The sequence below is a fragment of the Garra rufa genome, chromosome 11 (genome assembly GCF_049309525.1).
Source record: "Garra rufa chromosome 11, GarRuf1.0, whole genome shotgun sequence".
NCBI lineage: Eukaryota > Metazoa > Chordata > Actinopteri > Cypriniformes > Cyprinidae > Garra > Garra rufa.
This window is the reverse complement of record NC_133371.1, coordinates 45,556,627-45,581,852: the sequence shown is the minus strand read 5'-3', so window position 1 is coordinate 45,581,852 and position 25,226 is coordinate 45,556,627. Positions and strand designations below refer to the sequence as shown.

Here is a 25,226-nt window from a genome sequence, read left to right as displayed (position 1 = left end):
GTGTTTGCCATCCACTCACAGTCATCAGCAGCAGCACAAACTCGCACGTTTAGCGGCACCGGGAGCAAACGTTTACCGCCACCTCTGTTACTCTGTCCTTGTCTGTGACACGGCGGCCGGCGGGCGCGCTGGACCAGAGGCTGTTGTGGTAAAATGCACCGGTTTACCCAGGTGGTCAGCAGTGGTCACTCTGCGTCCTCTGCCCTGCCTCGCCTCTCCTCTCCTGTTGCGAGCGGGGCAGCGATGATGAATCTGTGGCCGCAGAGTGTCTGTGTGACCTGACACAGTGATGTATCTGCCAGGGCTTCTCTCGCTCGCTCTCTTTTATGTATTTGCGGCTTCTTTCACTTTATTTCGCCTTCTTCCTCTCTCTATTTGTCATGTGTCCCCTCGCAATTTCTCTGCAGATTCGTGGTATCTGCGGCGAGGCGCTGCTGATTAGGGTGGGTGGCCCTGTTCCTGCATCCTGTCTCTTTTTTTGGGCATTGATTTTCACCGAGGGCACTTTAAAAATATCTCATCTGACCTTTGGGCATCGCTGAGGACTGTGGAAATAGGTTCCCGAACACAGCCGCTCGATGATATTACGGGGAATCGGATGTTTGTGAAGGGCTGAAAAAGACGGATGGATGGAAAACCTGCCCCGATCGGACAACATCTGTCCATCAGACGCACGCGCTTGTACAGCCAGACGCTCTCCCAGAGGAAAGAAAAATCACAAGTCGGATCTCGTCGATATGTCAGTTGTGATTTTAAAGGGGAGCAAATTGAAAAAGACTCAGGAGTTTCTCACTGATTGGTTTTACTGTTAGAAAAGAGCTCAAAAATGTTTCAAGCTGTGCTGAGATTTGACAAAACATCTGCTATCAAATTCAGAGATCTTTACATTGATTTAGGATATGTTTTTAGAGATCAGATTTTTAAGAGCATATATCTATAAAACATTATTATACATTTATTTGTCATGATTCACAAAGTTATTGTAATGTTGTAATGTTACTTACTAGCCTTACCAGTCATTTATGAGAAAACACCGGTATATATATGTGACCCTGGACCACAAAACCAGTCATAAGGTAAAATTTTACCATGCATGGTTGATAATTAGTCACCAAACCTTAGCACTAAGTATTAAAGTTCAGTGTTTGTGCTGCAGATGTTTAAAGGATGTCAAGTCATTCACCCTCATGTTGTTCCAACACAAATGAAGAAATTTTTGATGAAATCTGAGGAAAGTACGCACATGCACTGCAAAAACAAGCTTGTCTTACTTAGTATTTTTGTCTTTTTTTAGTCAAAATATTAATAAAATATAAATGAAGACGTATTTACTAGATATGCAAAAATAAATTTTTATATTTAGTCTTGTTTTAAGCAAAATACACTTAACTTACTTTTCCCCCTGGAAACAAGTAAAATTATCTGCCTATTTTACCTACCCCACTGGCAGATAATGTGACCTTTTATATGTATACAACATATGAAAGCTCAATAAATAAGCTTTCTATTGATGGTTTGGTTTGTTAGGATAGGACCATATTTGGCTGAGATACATCTGTTTGAAAATCTGGAATCTGAGGGTGCAAAAAAATTTAAATACTGAGAAAATCACCTTTAAAGTTGTCCAAATTAAGTTCTTAACAATGCATATTACTAATCAAAAATTACATTTTGATATATTCATAGTAGGAATTTTACAAAAAATCTTCATGGAACATGATCTTTACTTAATTTCCTAATGATTTTTGGCATAAAAGAAAAATCAATAATTTTGACCCATACAATGTATTTTTGGCTATTGCTACAAATATACCCCAGCGACTTAAGACTGGTTTTGTGGTCCAGGGTCACATATATACATATATATATATATATATACACAATACCAGTCAAAAGTTTTTGAACAGTAAGATTTTTAATGCTCACGGGGCCTGCATTTGTTTGATTCAAAATACTGCAAAACAGTAATATTTTGAAATATTTTTACTATTTAAAATAACCGATTTTAATATATTTTAAAATGTAATTTATTCCTGTGATCAAAGCTGAAATTTCAGCATCATTACTCTAGTCACTCTACAGTGTCACATGATCCTTCAGAAATCATTCAAATATGCTGATTTATGTTCTAGGAAAAATGTAATTATTATTATAAACAGCTGAGTACATATTTTTCAGGATTCTTTGATGAATAGATCTAAGATCAGCATTTATCTGAAATAAAAAGCTTTTGTAACATTATAGACTATACCATTCAAAAGCTTGGAGTCAGTACAATGTTTTGGGAAAGAAATTAAACACATTAATACTTTCATTTAGGAAAAATGCTTTAAATTGATTATAAAGACATTTATAATGTTACAAAAGATTTATATTTCAGACAAATGCTGTTCTTCTGAACTTCCTTTTCATCAAACTTGGCTGTTTTCAACAGAATGATAACAATAATAAAAAATGTTTTTTGAGCAGCAAATCGGAATATTAGAATGATTTCTGAAGGATCGTGTGACTGGAGTAATGATGCTAAAAATTCAGCTTTGAATTACAGCTTACAATTTAAAGTATATTCAAACAGAAAACGGTTATTTTAAATAGTAAAAATATTTCAAAATTTTACCGTTTTTGTTTTTACCAGAGCAGAAGAATCAGAAGGTCACAAAATGTGTGCCTCCAGAGAAAATGTGCTCAAAATTTGCTCTTTCTTTGCTCGGTAGATCTGTGTTTCAGGTTAACTATGCATTTTGTTTCAGATCTTCTATATTTAAAAAATAAATAATGGGTATAATTGATGTGCTTAGAAGAGCATATCTTTTGGTTTTGGGAGAATCTGATGAGACCTTAGACTTTTGAATGCAGGACAGAGATATTTTCCAGATTTCTTCTGCAAACTGAGGCAAATGTGAGATTCCAGGAGCCTTTTTCTTAGAAAAAGCATCTGAGAAGAAGGAGACAAAAATCTCCATTTGCTCTCAATTTAATCTTATTGCAATCTAAAATAAATCTGACAAAACAAGATGTAAAAGTCCTAAATATATGACAAGATATAAGATATGTTAGTCAAAAATGAGAATTCTGTCATAATTTACTCAAAACCCGTAAATATCTTTTCTATGAAACACAAAATATGTTTTCCCCTTAAACGACATTCTTAAAAACAAAGGTTCTAAAAAGAGGGTTTTCACACCAATTCCACAAAAGAACCAGTTTTGTTCCCCCAAAGAACATTTCAGTGAACAGTTCTTAAAATAACCATTTGTTTCTCAGTGTGAAGAACATTTTGATAATCCAAAGAACCTTTTTTCACTGTAAAGAACCTTTTGTGGAATGAAAAGGTTCCATGGATGATAAAGGTTCTTTGTGGAACCATTGATGCCAAACAAAATGTACACTGTTGTGCAAATCTTCTCAGGAGTTGTGTAATCAAGTTGGTATAAACACAACTAGTAGTGACACTCACAAGAGAAGCAGATAGAGTCTTTTCTTACCACACACACCACATAAGTGCAGTACACTTGGTGTGGTTATGAGTAATAAACCTCTCTCTCGCCGTTCTACCCGTCACAGAGAGTGAAGGCAGCGCGGATCAACCTCATTATCCTGATGAAAATTTGGGCAGATGTGCGAAACCTCTACGACAGACGCAAACAGCAGCTCTGTCGCCTGCGGCCAATCAGGAGATGAAAACCGGAGGAAGAACCGCACTGAGAAACGACCACGGCCATTATGCCCAGAGAGAGAGAGAGACAGGAAAACGCCATTTCTGGTGCAACAGCAAATAAAAGTGAGATTTCAGCCTCTTTAAAATTCTGATTGGAAACAAGTTGGGAGTTTTTGACGACACAGACGGAGCCAGTGTGTGTGTGTGTGTGTGTGTGTGTGTGTGTGTGTGTGTGTGTGTGTGTGTAAGTGTGTGAGCTGTAGTAGTCGGTTCTGTGGGTTGGAAAGTTAATCTGGCTGTGTTGAGATGATGAGCTGCCTGCCACTTAACAGGGCGGAGATCCACTTTGATCACACGGCCTCGGGCGCAGCCTATTACAAATCACCTCATTTACATACAGCACAGGCTGATGGGAAGACTACAATCCACTCTAAAGGGTTACACCTCACTAATGTGGAGCAGAAGAGAGAGAGCGAGAGGAAACAACGGTGATACCTCGAGAAAAGATGGACATGCATGGTTGATAATTAGTCACCAAACCTTAGCACTAAGTATTAAAGTTCAGTGTTTGTGCTGCAGATGTTTAAAGGATGTCAAGTCATTCACCCTCATGTTGTTCCAACACAAATGAAGAAATTTTTGATGAAATCTGAGGAAAGTACGCACATGCACTGCAAAAACAAGCTTGTCTTACTTAGTATTTTTGTCTTTTTTTTTGTCAAAATATTAATAAAATATAAATGAAGATGTATTTACTAGATATGCAAAAGGAAATTTTTATATTTAGTCTTGGTTTAAGCAAAATACACTTAACTTACTTTTCCCCCCTGGAAACAAGTAAAATTATCTGCCTATTTTACCTACCCCGCTGGCAGATAATGTGACCTTTTTTAAAGCAAACCGCAATTTAGTTTTTCCCCCTGGAAACAAGACTAATAAATGCATATTAATTTAAGAATCTTTTGATATTTTGACTAGAAAAAAGACAAAAATACTAAGACACTGTGCTGTGCGTCGTGGTACTCTCCAAGATGTGCGTTGTTGTTGTTTTTTTTTACTAAGTTTCTTTACTCTTTACTTTATGATTGTTGTGGTCAAAAGATTACATCCCCCTTTCAGAATCTGCAAAATGGTAATTATTTTAGCAAAATAAGAGGGATCATACAAAATGCATGTTTTCCAGCATTTTTGCGTATTTGAATCCTTTCCAACAACGACTGTATGATTTTGCAACTATTACAGAAGGTTCTAACACTCACTGATGCTCCAGAACCGGGGGGTGAAAACTTTTGAACAGAATGGAGATGTGTACATTTTTCTTATTTTGCCTGAAAATCATATTGTACTGCCCTTTGGAAGCGAAGGAAGATATATACATGTTTCCCAAAAGACAAAATAAGCTAAATTTACCCTGATCTTCAAATTCCTCCCAATGCATGTTTTTTTCCTTCTGGAGCATCAGTGAGTGTTTGAACTTTCTGTAATAATCGCATATGAGTCCCTCAGTTGTCCTCAGTGTGAAAAGATGGATCTCAAAATCATACAGTCATTGTTGGAAAGGGTTCAAACACACAAAAATGCTGGAAAACCAAAGAATTTGTGGGACCTAAATGATTTTTCTGAACAACTATCACTAAACAAAAAAAAAACTTTGGTTTTCCAGTATTTTTGTGTTTTTGAACCTCTTCTTTTCACACTGAGGACAACTGAGGGACTCATATGCAACTATTACAGAAGGTTCAAACGCTCACTCATGATCCAGAAGAAAAAAACATGCATTAAGAGCATGTAATTACTCATATTGGGGGTGAAAACTTTTGAATAGAATGGGAATTTTACTTATTTTGCCTAAATATCATATTTTTTTCATTTAGTACTGTCCTTTGGATGACAGAATAAGTTACATTTACCCTGATCTTCAAATTCCAAAAGTTTTCTAAAGATTTTTCTGAAGAACAGCTTAACTCTTCAGGACAAATAAGGGACTCGTGAACAACTATCACTAAACAAACAAAAAAAAAAAACACAGGTGTGGATCATTCAGGTAACAACACAGTATTAAGAACGGGTTCATTATTATGAATTCAACTATTATTTTCTCTTGTGGACTATATGTAAACATCTTTTAAGTAAAATATCTTGTTTAGGTGCATTTTTTATGATCCCTCTTATTTTGGTCAAATAATTAACTTTTGCAGATTCTGAAAAGGGGATGTAAACTTTTGACCTCAACTGTACATTGAATGCAGTGTAAAAGTGTAAAGGATAAAAGTGTCTGTTAATTGCATAAATGTAAATGTAGCATAACTAAAAGAGTAATTTTCACAAATCAACATTGTAAAGGTACCTGCTTTTGGAAGGGTGGGATATGTCTCAGTTTTGGGTTAAACAATCAAACCAGGTGTGAAAACAGCCTAAATTTCTTTAGGGATTGCAAACAAGTACATTTCTGTGTTTGTATCAGACGGCATTCCTTTGAACTCTACATCCAAAGTGCATCAGTGATGGCCAGAGTGCAAACACCACCAAGCACATCACAAACACACACACACACACACACACACACACACACACACACACACACACACACACACACACACACACGTCTAAAGCTGAAATTGTTTCTTCAAATATCACAAACACATGCATCAGCTCGGCATCAAAGTCAACTGTTTTCCGTAAAACTAGTGCGTCATTAGATCTTCCAGGAATTGAGAACAGCGCTTGTTTTAATTGGCAGCATAAAAAAAACAAAAATCAATGCAGAAGACACAAGCAAGCAATTTATGCTTCATATTGCCGTAACGGTTACTAATTGTCTCCCGTCTCGCGAGCGCAAGACCAGATCGAGCGCCACGCCGTCCGCCTTTATGATGCTAATGGCCTCTGCAAATTATCTGTCAAACGGGAAAAACTCTGACTTCATTTCCAATCAGATTCCCCATTCCAACCCAAGATAAAAGCACAGCACATTCTCCTAAATACCAGCTCAGAGCTGGAGAAAAAGAGGAAAATGCTCATTTCTTCGCAGGACATCAATCAATGAAAATGATTTCTCAAACTTTCTTCCTTTTTTTTTCTCAGAGTCAGACTTTAAATGGCATTACATATGTAGCACGGCATAAAAAATTCATCTGCGGGAGCCTTGAAATGTCAGTGGTAATGATGGAAGCCTCACCTCCTTTGCTTTCTGCTTCAGACGGGCTTGTTCTGGATCTTCTTGCCGCGAGCGACTCTGGGAGAGAAAGAGAGAGAGAGAGATGGAGGAAGGATGAACGACAGAAGGAAGGATGGAGGGAGAGACGGGCAGACGGCAGGTGAGCGTGTGTCGTGAGCTCACCTCATCTGCCGCACTAAAATAGTTGCGGACAAACGAGGGCAGATCTGATGTGTCAAGGACGGAGTGTGTGTGTGTGTGTGTGTGTGTGTGTGTGTGTGTGTGTGTGTGTGTTCAGCAGTGAGTGATTCTACGCCCGCAGGCTGTGCCCTCCAAACACACACACACACAGCCACCGGCAACTACTAATCAAAAGACACAATACATGCACACACACACACACACACACACACAGTTACAAATGCAGGTGCAACCTGACACTCATCAGTGTGTGTGTGCATACAAATGTAAAAAATTAAACAAGTTCTCCAATTTTGTGTGTTTTTTTCAGTGTCAAAACTATAAGCACAAGCATGCATCTGGTGGCCCTTTCGTCACATAAAGTGCTGTAGGAATGAGTCCTACAACCCAGAAATGAGCATTTTTGCATGTGGGTTTTTAGTTAAATGCCTGAAATGAAAGGTCTGTTTAACACAAGCTCAAGATATTTTCACATTTTGGTCCATGACATTAAAAAAACATCATAAAAAACGCCTTTTTAAGCCTTAAGTGTCTTGAGAAGTCTAAATGTAATTACAGAGTTTGTCTGGGATATTAAACAGCATCACAGTGAACAGAAAAACTCAACTACTCACTAGTCAGTTTCACAGCCTTTTTGCGTTTACACTTGCACTCTTGCTAACTATTTTAACTCACAATTTCTAACTTAGATTTTAATTTTACAGGATAAACTAAAAATCTCTAATAGATATTATTATACTTCCACAGTTTAATGATTACTTCAAGAATTCTAAACTTTTTTGCATTACAAGTTTTTTTTTTAATGCGTTTAAATATGCAATAGAGGCATTGTATGACATAAATGTCCAGCAAAGATATCTGAAAATTGAGCCAGGTATAAAATTCTTGTTTTATTTCGATGATATATTAACATTTTCTTACAGAGAGGAATTTTCTCTTTTTAATCACTCCATAAAAAAAAGCAAAACACATTTTTACCAAATGTTACTTGAACCCCTGAGTAAAAACCCTTCAGAACAAACACCTTTTGACCTCCCTAGTGAAAAATAAATATACGGAAATTTTTCCAAGTACATTTACATATTATGTACTTGATAAAAAATACCCTACAATCGTACTTTTAGTATACTAAACTATATTTAAAGTCTGCTAAATGGAAACAACTAATTTTGTACTTGACGCACTTTAATGGGAACTATTGCAAGTATACTTTATGTACACTTTAAATATTTACCATTTAAAGACTGATATTATTTAAAGACCATACAATCCTAATCATTAGTGATATCAAAACATATTTAGGCTTAATATTAGGAAATAGTAGTAGTAGGAGTAGTACTCCAAATAAAGTTTAATTACCATTTTTATATCAGTAAGTTAAGCAATATGTCAGTAACTATGTTAATAGACTTGAACAATACTTAATAAATAAATGCAATTTAAATATATTGCTTTTTTACTAAGGCTACTGTAAATATTGACTCCCTTGATATTTTAAGTTAAAATTTCAGTTTATCAGTACATTCACATGTACATGGTTCTATTCTTTTTTAAATATTAAAATGTTAAATAATAGTTTTAAAAAAAGCCTTTTGTAAGTGCTTTACTTATTTTTATTTTAAAATTACTTAACTGTTTTAATTTTTTTTTTTTAAACTCATGAAAGTTTGGGAAAGCCTGATGCTAGATGCTTTTTGAGGTTTATTGGTTTATGGGTCTGACTGATATGATGAAAATATTGATTTAGAGCAGCTAATCGCTAGTAAAAAAAATATTTTAAATGCATTTATTTTATATAAGTATAGTTCAAGTAAAACATATTTACTGACACTTTGCTTGAGACTTATTGATATAAAAAAAACTTTATTTGGAGAACTACTTGTGCACAATGCACATTTCTTAATATTAAGCCTAAAATATGTTTTCATTTCATTGTTGATGAGGATTGTGTTATCTTCGAATAATATCAGTTTTTAAATGCAAGATATATAAAGTGTATCTAAAGTATATTTGCAATAGTTCCACTTGAGCACAATCAAATATACTGAAGTATTAGTAGGACCACTTTCAAAATTAGTTAGCAGACTTTAAATATACCACTTTAGTATACTAAAAGTACAATTGAAGAGTATTTTTAAGTGCATAATATGTAAATGCATTTGTAATATAATTAGCATAAAATAAATGTATTTTAAATACATTTTAGTATATTTAATATTTACTAGAGATGGCCAACTGAATGTCAATAAACATTATTTAATTTAATGCTGCCTCTAATTTTAAAAAATATCTTGCATTTTACCAAAAAAAAAAAAAAGTCAAAATTAAGTGAGTTTTTGCTTAAAACATGTAAAATTTCAAACAGAAAACAATATTATTTTTCTTACCTCATTGGCAGATTGTTTAGCTTGTTTCAAGCAAAAATGCACTTAATTTTGACAATTTTTTTCTGAAAACAAGACCATTTTTATTAGTCTAGGAAATCCTTTCTAATTTAAGCATTTTTAGATATTTTGGCTGGAAACAAGACAAAAAAATCTAAGTAAGAAAAGCATTTTTTGCAGTTTAAGATTTAACCCCTTAACTGTCACCGTCCACTCTGTGGGACGCCCAAGTTTACTTCACCATTTTACAAATAAATCCTAATCTAATCATGACAAACTATATATTGTTGGAAAGGTCTAAGGCTCCTAAATAGATATTTGACTTTTTTGTGTGTTACAAATTAAGTAGGAAAAATAATAGATTAATTTATGACAAGATTCTGCTTCATAAAAGGAGTTCTGACCTTTGTCACAAACAGACTTCCTCGCTGCCTTTTTTCCTATTACACTTTAGAAATCATAAGAAATGATATACCAGTTGAAAACTTAAAATCTCAAAATTCATCCTTTGAAGCCATTTTAAAATCAGACATTGCATTAACATGAAAAATGTACATCAAAGTCATATTACAAAATGTTTTTGTTCATGAATTGTAAAAATTTAAGTTTCAATTCTTCATTTTCACATCTCCGTTCAAAAATGGGAGTGACAGTTAAGGGGTTAACTTCATATATCTTATAGCTTAACTTCAGCTTGAAAGTTGAACGTTCATTTGATCTTGATGAACGAAATGCGTAAGACTCTTCAACTTTTGTGGGTCACAGAGCATTTTTTGACGCAAAAGTCAATGGAAAAATCCTGTCGAGGGAACCAGGGTGATGCTCAAGGGTGATTCAAAAATACATCACCCCTGCAGCTCTCCATTCCAGCTTGTGTTTTTGGGTTTGTGCATTTCTGTGTGTGTGGTTAGAGAGGGTAAATCTCTCTGCTGAAGCATTTAATCGTGGCCTTGTGTGATTTCACTCTCATTTTGTCTCTTTTAAAGCGAGAGAGCGACGTGTGAGGTGTGTGCGTGCGATCCTGAGGGCTTTGTGTTTAGGTCTCCGGTCTTTTTTTAATTGCCCCATGAGAACGTCTCCTAACTCACCCTCTCTCGGCGAGGAGAGGGGCGGCGGTACTCTGCCCTTCCTCGCCGCTAATTGGTTTTAAATATATCAGGCGGTTCACGTACTGGTCGCTATCTCGGCTGAGAGTAATGCGTTTGGCCCCTGGCCCTCGCGCTCGTCCCCGAAGACTCCAGTCATATTTGAAATGGACGATGAGATTTATTTTAGTAGGTTCATGTTTAAGGGGTCAAATCACGCTGAGCTTAAAGACGCAGAGCGAGAACACAAGGACACAATCCGATGGTTTTCTGCTCCCACAGAATGATCTCAACCCAAAATAAAGCAAGATTTGTTTGTTCAGTCTGTCAATATTCATTCATTCATTGTTTCCAGACTACACTGGCAATGATTTGTTGAACTCAGAGAGCTACAGACGAGCTGGAAACGCATAAGCATGTTTCTCTGATCGCATTTTCGGCTTCAGCGGAGTTGAAATCCCTCACAACTGCGATGCTTCAGCTTGTGTAACGTCTCGTCCCGGCCCAAAGTCACGGAGGTCGGCGTGGCCATTCGCGCTCGAGTACGAGCTAAACGGTCTCGTTTTGGACGATATAATCTCCCGCGTCGCGGAGCTACGGCATAATAACGCCATTAGGCCGAAGGGAGGCGAGACTCGGCCGTGCGAGGGGGTCTTTACGGCGGGTCATCGTCTCTGAGCTAAATGAATTAATGACGGAAACGAGCCGAACTATTTCACTGCGGGGCGCAGGGCGATGGGCGCAGGGCAAAGTGAACGCAATCGGCTCTTTAATTGGAAAATCTGTCGTTTGGGGTAATCACAGACTGACACAAATGTAGAACTTTGTTCAGCCCTCAAATAAGTTGAGGGCTGATCTGTGATCAGTCACAGCACACTAAGATCTATCGATGGGTGCGGACCAAATATATTGGGCCAAATTGGTGAAATATGAGTAAGAGCATTTCTGTGCAAATCTCTGTGGAAATGAAAACATTCTTGGCTAAAATGCCTTTGACAATTACTTTTGTTATTGTAATTTTATATCTGTGAAAATTGATGCAACAAAGTAAGCGTATGATGCAAATGTACCAATGATTTAGACAGAAATTAGAGATTTGTAATTCGATTTTTTTTTTAAATCAACAAACTATGCACAAATGCTTTTGATTTCTGAGTGATTTACGCAGACATTCGTTCTGTTTGTCCTTCCAAAGTTTTTATTTTTGTATTTTCCATTTTCATTTTAACTTTCAGGTTTTTAGTCATTTTGTTATGTGTCAATTTGATTAGTTTTAATTTCATTTTTGTAACAATTTTTTTTGTTAAATTAAATGAAAAGAAAAATGTTGCTTTTGCACCTAGTTGAAATATATATACGCTTTTTATATTTTATTTCATTTAAAAGTTTATTTTATTTTAAGATTTTTATTATAGGTTTTAGTTTTATGTAACTTATAATAACCCTGCTCTATGAAATTCGCAGATTTATTGGAAATTTCAGGCATATGATAATAACAAATTTACTTTATTTATTGCAAAATATCTAAGATAACACTAAACCAATATGTGGCTCAACAATTTTATTGGCTGGTGTTTTATAAGAACCTAATCGATCTATAACAAGGATTTCCAAATATTTTTTGTCAAAAGAACCCACCAATAAAACATAAAATATTAAAAATGTTATTTTTATATTAAAAAATGTCGTGTTTTATTTTGATTGTTTTTATTTTTTAATTATTCAATCATTTTTTTGTTTGTTTGTTTGTTTGTTTTTTCTACTTATGAAACCCAGTTTGGGAAAACCTGATGAACTAAATTAATTTTTGAGATTTACTAATAGAGTCTGACTGAGATGATCAATGAAGATACTGATATTTTATGATCAATGATCAACTGAATGTCAATAAATATAATACAATTTAGTGATGCCACTAATTTTTAGTTTGTTAAGCAAACATATTTCCAGATGCAAATTGGAAATGAATAAGTGTGGGTGATCTAAATGATTTATTTATCCAGTTTGTAGCAAGGGAAACAATTTCCGTTCTGCATCTGAGATCTATTTAAGTGTCATAAACGAGAGGATCAGAGAGATTACGAGGTGCCAGATTACCTTTGCTGCTCTGAGGAGAATCTCTCGTTCTCGCTCATCTTTCCTCTGCTTTTCCATCCGTTCCAACTGCTCGAAAAACTTAAGCTGCGAGCGCACGTCAGACGACTGCTCGTACCACTCGTCTTCCTGCGGAGACACAGAGAGAAAGAGGTCAGGAGAAGTTTTGATACACATTTTAACTTATTTATGAGTGTTTATGACTCAATCATGATGAAAACTTTCTTCTTAGGCAGGTGAGACGGAAGCTTACGGGACGAACGCAAAAAACATGTTTACTTCAGAACGCGACCTCGATGTTTAGCGCACTTCCTGCGCTATCCCTGCCTCTTTTCATTTTCTGACAAGCTCGTCTCTCCTCTCATCCCTGCCTCCGTCTCTCCTGTCCTTTGTTGGCTATGAAGTCAGCCGTGCCTCTTTCAGGACGCTCTTGTTTTTTGCTGATGTCAGTTTCTTCACAGGCGCGTCTCGTACGGTTCATTTGTAAAGCAGCGCGCGGAGAGCAGCAGACGCAACAAAAAAGCCACAACACACACCAAACAGAAAAACAAAAAAACAAAATGTGCGTCCGTGACAGCGATCCTCTCCGCTAAACTACTCGCCATGTACACAAATAAACAGCTTTAAAAGCGCTCCGCCACCTGTTTTTCCTCCTTTGTGGGTTTGTTTTGGGTTCCCGTTAATGCGAGGCTCTTGAAAGAGCGCCGCGTTTAATGCGACGCGGGTCGGACTCTCTGGCTGTGGGTTTGAATACTGAATTGTTTACCTGTCTGCTTCTGTCTCTTTGTAATTCATGTGCCCAAAAGTTTCCACTTCAACAGCAGGATTTCAGCTGCACTTTACAATACGACTGCGTGTGTTAACATGAACGTGAAAACATATACACATATCTAATCCATTTTTAACATTAAAAGCTGCATGTGTAGACATGCATTATTAACTAGCAATGGAATACATGTAAACAGACAGTTTCAACTACGTAAAGTATCAAGACAAACTTCAGCAAACCAGACTTTTTCAAAACAGTTATTCAGTAAAACAGCCAGTTAGAATGATAAGTAATTGCTAGGGCATTGCTAGGGTGTTGCTAGGGTCTTCTGGGTGACTGCTGGGGCATTTTGGGTCATTGCTAAGGTCCTGCCAATAGTTCTGGTTGCTAGGGCATTTCTAGGCAGTTGCTAAGGTGTTTAAAATGGTTTCTTGAGTAGATTGGTTGGTTGCTATGGTGTTGCTAGTGTGTTCAGAGAGTTCCAAGAGTTCTGGATGCTGGGGCATTGTTAGGGATTTGCTAGTGGTTTCGAGATGGCTGCAGGTGCATTCTGGGTCATTGCTACAGTGCTGCCAAAAATACTGGTTGCTAGGGGGGTCGCTAGGATGTTCAAGACGGTTTCTAGGGCAGTTTGGGTGGTTGCTATGGTGTTGCTAGGGTTTTTCAGATTGCTGCAGGGACATTTTTGGGACATTGCAAGGGTGCTGCCATAAATTCTCTTTGCTAAGGCATTGCTAGGGTGTTCAAGATAGTTTCTTGAGTACTTTAAGTAATTGCCACAGGGTTGCTAGGGTACTCTGGATGGCTGCTAGGGTGCCGTCAAGAGTTCTGGTTGCTAGGTTTATGCTAAGGGGTATTTAGATGGTTTCTAGGGCATTCTGGGCGGTTACTATGGTGTTGCTAGGGTTTTTCAGATGGCTGTAGGGGAATTTGGGGCATTGCAAGGGTGCTGCCATAAGTTCTGGTTGCTAGAGCATTGCTAGGCACTTGCTAAGGTGTTCAAGATGGTTTCTATAGTACTTTAGGTGATTGCCAAAGGGTTGGTAGGGTATTCTGGATGTTTGCTGGGGAATTTTGGGTCATTGCTAGGGTGCCGACAAGAGTTCTGGTTGCTAGGTCTATGCTAAGGGGTTATAAGATGGTTTCTAGGGCATTCTGGGTGGTTGCTATGGTGTGGCTAGGGTTTTTCAGATGGCTGCAGGGGAATTTTGGGCATTGCAAGGGTGCTGCCATAAGTTCTGGTTGCTAGAGCATTGCTAGGCACTTGCTAAGGTGTTCAAGATGGTTTCTATAGTACTTTAGGTGATTGCCAAAGGGTTGCTAGGGTATTCTGGATGGCTGTTGGGGAATTTTGGGTCATTGCTAGGGTGTCGTCAAGAGTTCTGGTTGCTAGGTTTATGCTAAGGGGTTATAAGATGGTTTCTAGGGCATTCTGGGTGGTTGCTATGGTGTTGCTAGGGTTTGCCAGATGGCTGCAGTGGCATTTTGGGACATTGCTAGGGTGCTGCCAAGAGTTCTGGTTCCTATGAAATTGCTAGGTTGTTGCTAAGGTGTTCAAGGGCTTCTAGGGTTGTGGTTGGTTGCTAGGGTATGGTTTCTTGGGTGTTGCAAGGCCATTGCAAGAGTATTGCTAGGGAGGTGTTACTAAGTGGTTGCTAGGATGTCCATGGTTGTTGCTAGGGTATTGTTTGGTGGTCACTAGGGTGTTACAGTTGCAAGGCTGTTGATAGAATAATGGCAGCTATGGTGTATCAAGGTGGTTGCTAGGCAGTTTCTAGGGTGCTGCCAAAGAGTTCTGTATAGTTGCTAAGACACTGCTAGGTAGTTGTTAAGGTATTCGAGATGGTTTCTAGAGCATCGTTAAGTCATTACTAAGGAGACTAAGGACTTTTTAGAGCATTGTTAGGTGGTTGCTAGGATGTTCAAGATTTTATTTAGGGCATTTTTAGGTGGTTGCTTAGGTGTTACTAAGCTGCTACTAGAGTGATGTGGTTGGTTGCTAGGGCATGGTTTCTTGGATGTTATCAGGCCGTTGCAAGAGTGTTGCTAGAGATGTGGTACCAAGCTTTTGCTAGGGTGTCCAAGGTTGTTGCTATGGTATTGTTTAGCAGTCGCTTTGATGTTCCAGGTGGTTTTTGGGGCAATCTGGATGGTTGCAAGGCTGTTGCTAGGATAATGACTGCTATTGTGTTCAAGGTGCTAGGGTGCTGCCAAAAGTTCTGAATAGTTGCTAAGACATTGCTAGGCAGGTGCTAGGATATTCAAGATGGTTTCTAGGGCATTATGAGGTGGTTGCTATGGTGTTACAGATGGTTTCTAAGGCATTGCTAGGTTGTTGTCAAGGTGTTCAAGATGGTTTTTGAAGCAATGTTAGGTGGCTGCTTAGGTGTTACTACGGTATTACTCAAGTGTCGCATCCGGTGTAGACACGGTGTTAGGGCATCTTTAGGTTTCTAGGGTTGTATTCAAGTTGGTTTTTAGGGTATTCTGAATGGTTTCTAAGGTGTTGCTAGGGTATACAAGGTGGTTGCTGTGGCTTTGCTACGGCATCACTAGGCAGTGTCTAGGGTGTCCTGGGTAGTTGTTAGGGTATTTCTCTCTTAAAAAGTTTTGAACGGCAAATGGTTTTCATGTTAATGATGTCTGATTTGTTTTTGTTGTGAGCAGATGAATTAAACAAAGTGTGTTTGTGACTGTCAGATGACGTTAGTGCTGTTTGTAGAAAAACTATTTACAGCAACACAGGAAACATAAACAGTGTTGGGGTAACACATTATAAGTAACACAAGTTATGTAATCAGATTACTTTTTCCAAGTAACAAGTAAAGTAATGAATTAAATGTGAATTTACATTTCCTTCAGCCTGAGACTTATTCAGTGTGAAAGGGCTTTTACATTCACCAAAATGGTTTATATTAAAAACAAACAACCAAGCCCTGCCCAGACGAGAAAAAAGTAACATAACGGATTACTTTGCATAAAAAGTAACTAAGCAGTTACTTTTTTAGGGAATGCATTCATTTTAAAAGTAACCGTATACAAATAAAAGCACGTCTTCCAGACATCTCGTACCTTACACGAGTCCATTCTGTGCTGCGCGATGGAGGAAACTTTCTCCAGCACCGTCCGTAATCTGGACTGGGTAGCGTGAGAGATGAAGTTCACAGCCTCCAGCGGTACGTCCGTCACTCCAAACCTCTTAGCTGAAACCAGAAGACGCAGATGCAGCTGTTATGAAAATATCAATAATCAAACAAAACACATCACCGCGCAGATGTTTGGAAGGAAGTTCAGCAAGAGAAAATTACATCTGTCCTATCTTATAAATCTTCTACAAAAAGGTCCAATGTGTGTGGAGAAAACCGAGCGTTGTTATGATGAACTGACACGACCTGCATTTAAAACACAAATATGTTGAGAGGATGTTTTGTCGCTCCCGTGACTCATTTTCAAACCTGATTTCCTGAGATTTCAGGAAAATGAGTTTGGATGAGCCTCTGTGGTTTGGATGGTCAGCAAAGCAGATCCAACCACCCAGAAGAGCTCGGGAGACTTAAACGAGCAACTCTGTCTCAGTTGTTTTTTTGTAAAATTCCATGAAAACAGACACAAAGCCAGTAGAGAAAATGCACAGAGCTATAAAATGAACATGGATAGCAGCTCAGATCATTCGAAACTGGAGCAATCTAGTGAGTTGATATTGAGATCTTTGACTTTTTATTGGCAAATCTGAGCACATTAGGAGATGATTAGAAGAAACATCTAAGAAACAAGCCCAAAATAGTCCATTACATCTGATACTAAGGATAAAAAAGGAGAAAAATTTCACACGAATTGACAACTTTTAGTTGAAAGGATAATTAGCACAGTTTCTAAAGACTGCTGCAAACCTTCAGAGCGCTTTATCTACAACATCCCCGTCTTTAATTTGCTATTAACATAAGTTCTCCTTCCACTGTTATTTTAAGAAAAATCGCACCAATTATTTAAATCAGCCGCTAAATGTACCGAGAGTGTCCTTAATGACTCCAAACGAGGGAAAGAGATATGCTGAAAACATCTTAGAAATGTCAAAACATAAGGAGTTTCTTAAGGCCACGCTTTTAAAAAAACACAAGAAGGATTTTGAAGAACTAAAGAATTTCCGTTTGGTCAAAAAAAAAAATGTAGTAAGTCTGCTTTTCCAGAGAATAAAATCTTGAATGTTAATCTCTTAATGCAGATTTATCTGTGTTTTAAAACTTGTGGTCGAAGACTCGGAGGTATCAAAATAAACTTTTCCTTCCCGTCATCTATAAACAGGCTGTCAAACGTGAGAGCAGCGGTGGATGGGCTTCAGACCCTGCAGATGCTTCGTTTGCTTGAAAATCATCCTGCAGGTCAGTTCAACCACACAATTACTCTGATCTGACACGGTTTACATGAGACACTCCAGATGGACCAGAAGTCCTCACAGATGCAGCTGGAGATTTCATTTGCCAGTCTTGGTCTTCTTAAGGCCACAAGTATGAACAACAAATAAATACATTTACATTTGTGCATTTAGTAGGCACTTTATCCAAAATGAGTGATATTGAATTCAAGAAGGCTATAAGGTGTTAGGTGATGTCTCAAACTTAAAAAAACATATCCATATTCACAAAGCAAGATACCTTCAGTTTCATCAAAATCTTTTCCAAAAAAGCTGCTAAAGAGCAATTTTTAAATAGTGAGCTTTATTTATTCAATCAATTTTTCTGTATTCCCCACTTGTTTTTGTTTTCTAATGTTGCATTTTTGTTCAAATTGAAATATTTTTTTTTGGGGGGGGGGGGGTCCTAATTTTTTTTTTTTTGTTGTTAAAAAGTTTTGGGGAGAAAAAAACCTTTGCATTTAAAAATATGCATTTTATTAATGTATTACATCAAATTCATAACTCACTTACCTTATTTTTTTCCTCACTTGCTTTTTTCTAATTTTCTATTTTGCATGTTTTTAGTTCATGCATTCAGTGGGAATCAAACTCATGACACATTTACTTAATTTTCTGACTGTATTATCCCTTGTTTTTTGTTTTTCTAATGTTGCATTTTTGTTGAAATTTAAGTTCTGGAATAAAAAAAACCTGCATTCAAAGTATGATTTTATTAGTATATTCAATCAAACCATAACTTGCTTTTTGTTTTATAATTTTCTATCTTTGTTAAAAAAATGTTTAATTAAATTGCATTTAAGTCTTGCATGTTTTTAGTTCATGCATTCAATAGGAATCAAACCCATGACCCATTTATTTTTATGGCTGTATTCCTTGTGTTGCATTTTTGTAAAAAAAAAAAGTTGAAATCAAAAACTCTGCATTTAAAGCATGCATTTTAGTAATTTATTCCATCAAACTCATGACTTATGTACTCTATTTATTTCCCTGTATTCTCCCAAATGCTTTTTGTTTTTCGAATTTTCTATCTTTGTTAAAATAACTTTTGCAAAAAAAAAAAAAAGATAAAAAACATTGCATTTAAGGCATACATGTTAACAGTTCATGCATTTAATTGGAATCAAACTCATGACGCATTTACTTTGCTTTATCTTTGTATTCCCCCTCGGTTTTTGTTTCCTAATGTTCTATTTTTGTTCAAACTAACATTTGGCAACAACAACAACCAAAAAAAAAAAAAACACTTCGCATCAGGGTATGCATTTTTATACTTCATTATTTTCTTGGAAATCGAACCCATAACCTATTTTTTATTTGTTTTCTCTAAATTCAATCCACTTCTTTTTGTTGCCTAATGTTGCATTTTTGTTAACATTTAAGTTCTGGGTAGAATTTTTTTTTTTTTTTTTTGCATTCAATACTTTTTTTTGCATTCAAAAGTATGCATTTCATTATGTATTCCATCAAAATGATGACTTATTCACCTTATTTTTTGTTTTCTAATTTTCTATTTTTGTTCAAATAACTTTAAAAAAAAAAAGAAAAAGAAAAAACTTTGCATTTAAGTAAAAACAAAATTGCATGTTTTTAGATCATGCATTCAGTGACACATTTACTTTATTTTACGACTGTATTCTCCGATGTTTTTTGTTTCCTAATGTTGCATTTTTGTTCAAATTTAAGTTCTGGAGGGAAAAACAACATTTACTTTCAAAGTATGCATTTTATTAGTTTATGCATTCCATCAAATTCAAACTTTTCAATTTATTTTATCTCTGTATTCCCCCTTGTTTTCTGTTTTCTAATGTTGTATTTTTGTAAAAAAAAAAAAAAAACATTGCATTTAAGTATGTATTTTATTAGGTAATGCTTTCTGTGCTCATCAAACTTATGACCCATTTATTTTGTGTTTTCTTTTTCTTTGCATTCTCCCACATGCATTTTTTCATCTCATGTATTTTTGTTGAAATTTAAGTTTTGCTACACAAAAAAAACATTGCATTCAAGGTATGCACTGATTATGTCATGCATTCCAAGGGAATCGAACCCATAACCTTTCTATGCTGTTTAAATAACAGGAATGCACACACAAAATTCAAAGCATTCAATTTTCAATTTCATGTTGACCAAAGGTAAAAGACATAAAAACAGTTTAAAGTAGCATGCACGGGCGCAATGGGTGTGATCTTTGCATTTGAGGCTGAATCAGGGCTTTCGTTGTTTGTGTGCATTGAGTTTTGTTGGTTTGTGTGTGTGTATTTCTCTCAGATTGAGCCGAGCTGGCAGGATTTGTGCCTCCCTTGGTTCGCTGTCACCTACGAGTTCTCCAGCAGCCCATCAACGACACGACACCACAACGCCGCTTCGCCACAGCCCAGCAGGGGGCGCTTCGTCCTCCTACACACACTCCTGCACCTTTGAGAACAATTACTCGTTTCTTACGCGCACAGCGCTCCCAGCGACAGCTCCACGGCCACGCTAACGCGTGCTAAAGCAGATGCCCTAGGCCTAGAGCTTCTGACGCTTAACTGAGATCTAATGTGTAGCGAACACAAGGGTGACACAACAAGTGCTGTACATCGAGTTTAAACTAGTTTGTGAGGAAAAAACTTCAAGCCATAAGACTCTAGTCTGAAAATGTTAAATCAAATGCTAGTTGCATTTTGTAAGAGAAATCGTACTTCATTTAGCTGTTTAGCTTTTATGGCAAATTTTATTTAGTTTGGGAGTCCCTAAGATTTTTAATGTTTTTGAAAAAGACTCTTCTGCTCACCAATGCTGCATTTATTTGATTAAAAATACAGTAAAAATTGTAAAATATTATGTTAACTTATTATAGATTTTCACAGAGTAGTAAAGATTATCAAATCAACAATAATCATTTAGTACTAAATTGTGATGTTTACACGCATTAAACTGCATTATTTTTGTATGTATTATTATATGTATAATAGTTGTTCATGCAGGTTTTCAGGGCTTATTAGTAGTGGTATTAAAATAATAAAAATAATAATAATATTTAAAAAATATTTTTGTTAAATATTTTATTAAATATCTAAATAAAAAAAATATATAAAAATTTTAAATAATTAAAAACATGCAAATCACATCTATTCTGAACAGTAAAATATATATATATATATATACAGAACAGAATAGGATTGTGCATTTGAGAAAAAAACAAAAGTAAAGTAAAATAAAATAAATTAATAAATGGAAATATTATTTGTCAACTATCCATCACATGTATATCACATGTCTTAAGAACAGAATTGGAATGTGCATGTGAGGGAAAAAATATATATATACATGTACAGTAAAATAAAATAATAAAATAAAATAATGAATGGAAATATTATTAGTCAACTATCCATGTGCATCACGTGTTGTAAAATAAAATAAAATAAAAGAATGGAAATATTATTTGACATGTTTTTAGTTCATGCATTCAATAAGAATCAAACTCATAAACCATTGGCTTTATTTTATGACTGTATTCCCACTTGTTTTTTGATTTCTAATGTTGCATTTTTGTTCAAATTTAGGGGGAAATTTTGGGGGACTTTTTTTGATATATTCCATTAAACTCGATGAAACATTTCTGATTATTATCAGTGATCAAAACAGTCATGCTGCCTTTATATTTTTGTGGAAACAGTGATATACTGTTTAATAAATAAAACATTTGAAAAAACAGCATTTATTTAAAATAGAAACATCTCACTTTTGATCAATTTAATGCATCCTTGCTGAAGAAAAGTGTTCATTTCTTTCATAAAAAGTCTTTTGTTAGGATGCTGATGAATGTTCCAGGTTAAATAAACATGTTGACAGAAATGCGGATATGATGGAAATCTAGCCGGACAAACATTCAACTCTCATTACAAGCGCTCTTGCAATGTGCTTTTCTTTCTGTTATTTACACAAACACGGAAGGATGAGTCGAAGATTTTTGTGTGGTAATCGACAGGCTGATTTGTGTGGGTGGACCATTTATCTATGTCACGACCGCTTGGTTTAAGACTCAGCGGAAAAGATGCAAATCCACAAACATGTAGGAACAGCAATACACATGTTCACAATTCTGAGAGTTAGGTGGAACAATAAGGACACACACTCCTGGTGGCCCAAAGCGACCGTGGACTGGCCTACATTCACTAAAAACAGAAAACGCTTCAAAGCTCCAGGCTCTCTATATGTTCACAGATGGGTTTATGTGTCCTTGCGAGCTTTTTATATAATTCTAAACATATATTAATGACTGTAAACAAGTCGTGTGGAGGTGTGTTTGTGGTGGAGGTACTGTACCTGTTTCCAGGATCCGCCGGTGTAACAGACCTGTGGGCAGGAAGGCCTCGTCTTTACAGGAGCGGATCTGCGTTCCCACCAGATCAGAGTTGGTCGCGAGAATACGAGCGCTCTCCTCGTTGAGGTTCACGCCGGCCATAGACGCCACATCGTTGATGTCATCGTCGTCTCTGCAAGACAAGAAAACCATCAGTCTGATCTCACAGCATGTGCACTTATTAGAGTTAAACATTATGTATATTCGTTTAGAACAAAATCAAAGCACTTGATATTCTACAATCAGCCAGTAATGTTTACATGCGCAAATAAACAACTTTAAATGTTAAAAAACATTATTTTTGTATGTATTATTATGATTGGTTGTTTGTGGAGGTATTAAGGATTTTTTGTTAAATGAGAGACCCCACAGGATCAATTGAGCCAACCAAAAAAACTGATTAGTAGTTGTATTTTTTTTTAAATATATATATATATATATATATATATAAAAAAAAAACATTTAATTTTTTTTGTCAAATATTTTGTTAAAAATCAACATAAAAGAATTAAATACCCATGCACATCGCATGTATTCTAAACAGAACAGGAATGTGCATGCAAGAAAATTATTAAATTAAAATTAAAATTACAATTAATAGTAATGGGAATTTTTCTTTTTTTTTTTTAAATACATTAGTCAATATGAATAAATAAATATAATAAATGTTCATGGAAATGTTATGTGTGCATCACGTATGTTATGAACAGAATGTTATAAGTAAAACAAATAAAAATAGGAATTGCTGAAATAAAATAAAATTAAATTAAATTAAATTAAATTAAATTAAATTAAATTAAATAATAAATGAATAGAGTGAACAGATGGGAATGTGCATCTGGGAAAAAAAGAATAGAAAAAAAAAATATGTCCGAAACAAATAATAAAATAAAATAAATGAATGAATGGAAATAATATTTGTCAACAATCAATATGCATCACATGTGTTATGAACAGAATGGGAATGTGCATGTGAAGAAAAAAAGGTTAATAAAATTAAATTAAATTAAATTAAATTAAATTAATTAATGAATGGAAATATTATTTGTCAACTAATATGCATCATGTGTTATGAACAGATTGGCAATGTACATGTCAGAAAAAAAAAAAAAATTAAAAAATAATAAAACAAAATAAAAAATGAACAGATGGGAATGTGCATCTGGAAAAAAAAAATAGAAAAAAATAAAAATAAAAATATATGTCCGCCGAAAAATAAAATAAAATAAAATAAAATAAATGAACAGAATGGAAACTATCAATATGCATCACATGTGTTATGAACAGAATGGATATGTACATGTCAGAAAATAATAATAATAATAATAATAATAATAATAATATAAAAAATCATAAAAATAATAATAAAATAAAATAATATTTGTCAGCTATAAATGTGCATCACGTGTTATGAACAGAACGGGAATGTGCATGTAAGAAAAAAAGAATACACAAAATAAAATAAAATAAAAAGTGACATTTTTGAATGACAGAATGTGCATGTGACTTCTGTTGGACAAAGTCTGAGGGTCAGCTGAAGTCAGCCTGACAGACCAGTGCATTACTGGTTTGTTTGACTTTTCAGTTTATCTAAAAATATTCCCAGAAAGCCGTCTTCTGATTTTGATGACCTTAGTTAACAAACCACAGGAATCAGAAACAGCGTATCTTGTGTAAACATTTGAGCCCCAAGTCAGTTCTTCTTCCAAAAACATCTCTGGAGTTGTCCTTGACACATGTGCACCGAATATGAAAGAAATCGGATGTTTAACGGATGTTTAATGTTTAACAGATTATCTGCACCACCTTGTTTAATGAGATAAAAATTTAATTCAGAATAAACTCAATCAGACCATTTGTTTTCCCACAATTTTCAGTGATTGAAAACAGGCTGAAATCAAATGCAATAAATATTAGATTACAAATGTTAACAAACCAAAATAAAAAAAAATGGCACAAAAGCACAAAAAGTAACAACTAATATTAATAAACTAATATTCTTAAACATTATAAAACATAATAATAATAAATTATAATAAAATAACTGCAAGTTGAAGTTCTAAAAGTACTCCAAATAAAACTGAAACAAAAATAAAACTGAAATATAAAAAAATTAAACTAAAGTACTTAAAAACTAAAAAAGAAAACTGTTCCTAAATATAGAAGATTAAACTAATCAAAATGTAAAAAAAGTTTATAAAAATAAAAATAAAATAAAAATAAAAAACATAAATAAAAGTTTATTTAGAATATAAATAAACACTATAAAAATATATAACTAATAATAAAATAACTGAAAGTTGAAGTAATAAAAGTACTCAAAATAAAACTGAAACAAACAAAACTAATCCAAATGTTAAAAAAAGTAAAAATTCAACTAAAATAAAAATTAAGACATAAATAAAAGCAAATTTAGAATATTAATAAATACTATTAAATATATAAATAATAAAATAACACTGCAAGTAGAAGCACTAAAAGTACTCGAAATAAAACAAAAAAAAAATAAAACTGAACAGAAGTATAAAAAATTAAACTAATACAAAAAATTTAAAACAAATAATTAATAAAACCTGAACTCAAATTAAAATGAAAACATACAAAAGCTAATTCTGAATATTTTTAAACACTATAAAAGCATATAAATAATGCCATTCCATCAGTGTGACTGGCAGCTTCTGCACCCAATCACTTCTCTCCCTTTTTACACCCGTTGCCGTGGTAACAGTGTCCTAATTACGGCACATTAGCAGGGGAGCGGCGGAGTTTCCTGCGCCCGCGGCGCTGCTCAAAACTTCATGGCTCCGGTCACAGAGGTCAAAGTTCACTCAGCTCCACTCTCATTTACATCCGCATCTGTACCTCTGTTTGTGACATTGACCCCCTGGCATCTTGCGCCCCTGTGTGTGTGTGCGTACGGCCCCGTCGCCCCCCTGCCAGAGCCGCGCCGACCGCACGCCTCTCCCAGGCTGGGCAGGGTGTCTATGAGTCCTGACACCACGGTAGGAGCTGACAGAGGCGATTAGTGCTGCCCACAGTTAGCATGTTAGCCTAGCTGCCGCCACACACCACACAAATGAATGAGAGCGACTCAATAGTTTGGTGGAAAAGTCATGAGT

The 25,226-nt window shown here is 35.5% G+C and overlaps 1 protein-coding gene across 1 annotated transcript in view; it reads right to left on the bottom strand.

The window, feature by feature from the left end:
- The window catches only part of LOC141345388 (transcription initiation factor TFIID subunit 4), a 123,937-nt gene that overhangs the window by 76,580 nt on the left and 22,131 nt on the right, over window positions 1-25,226 (bottom strand). Inside the window, exons 10-13 of the mRNA XM_073850242.1 lie at window positions 22,071-22,240; window positions 16,421-16,551; window positions 12,583-12,708; window positions 6,837-6,893 (exon numbers count right to left, since the gene is read on the bottom strand). Coding sequence (XP_073706343.1) covers window positions 6,837-6,893; window positions 12,583-12,708; window positions 16,421-16,551; window positions 22,071-22,240 — 484 coding nt within the window. The remainder of the gene's footprint in view (window positions 1-6,836; window positions 6,894-12,582; window positions 12,709-16,420; window positions 16,552-22,070; window positions 22,241-25,226) is intronic.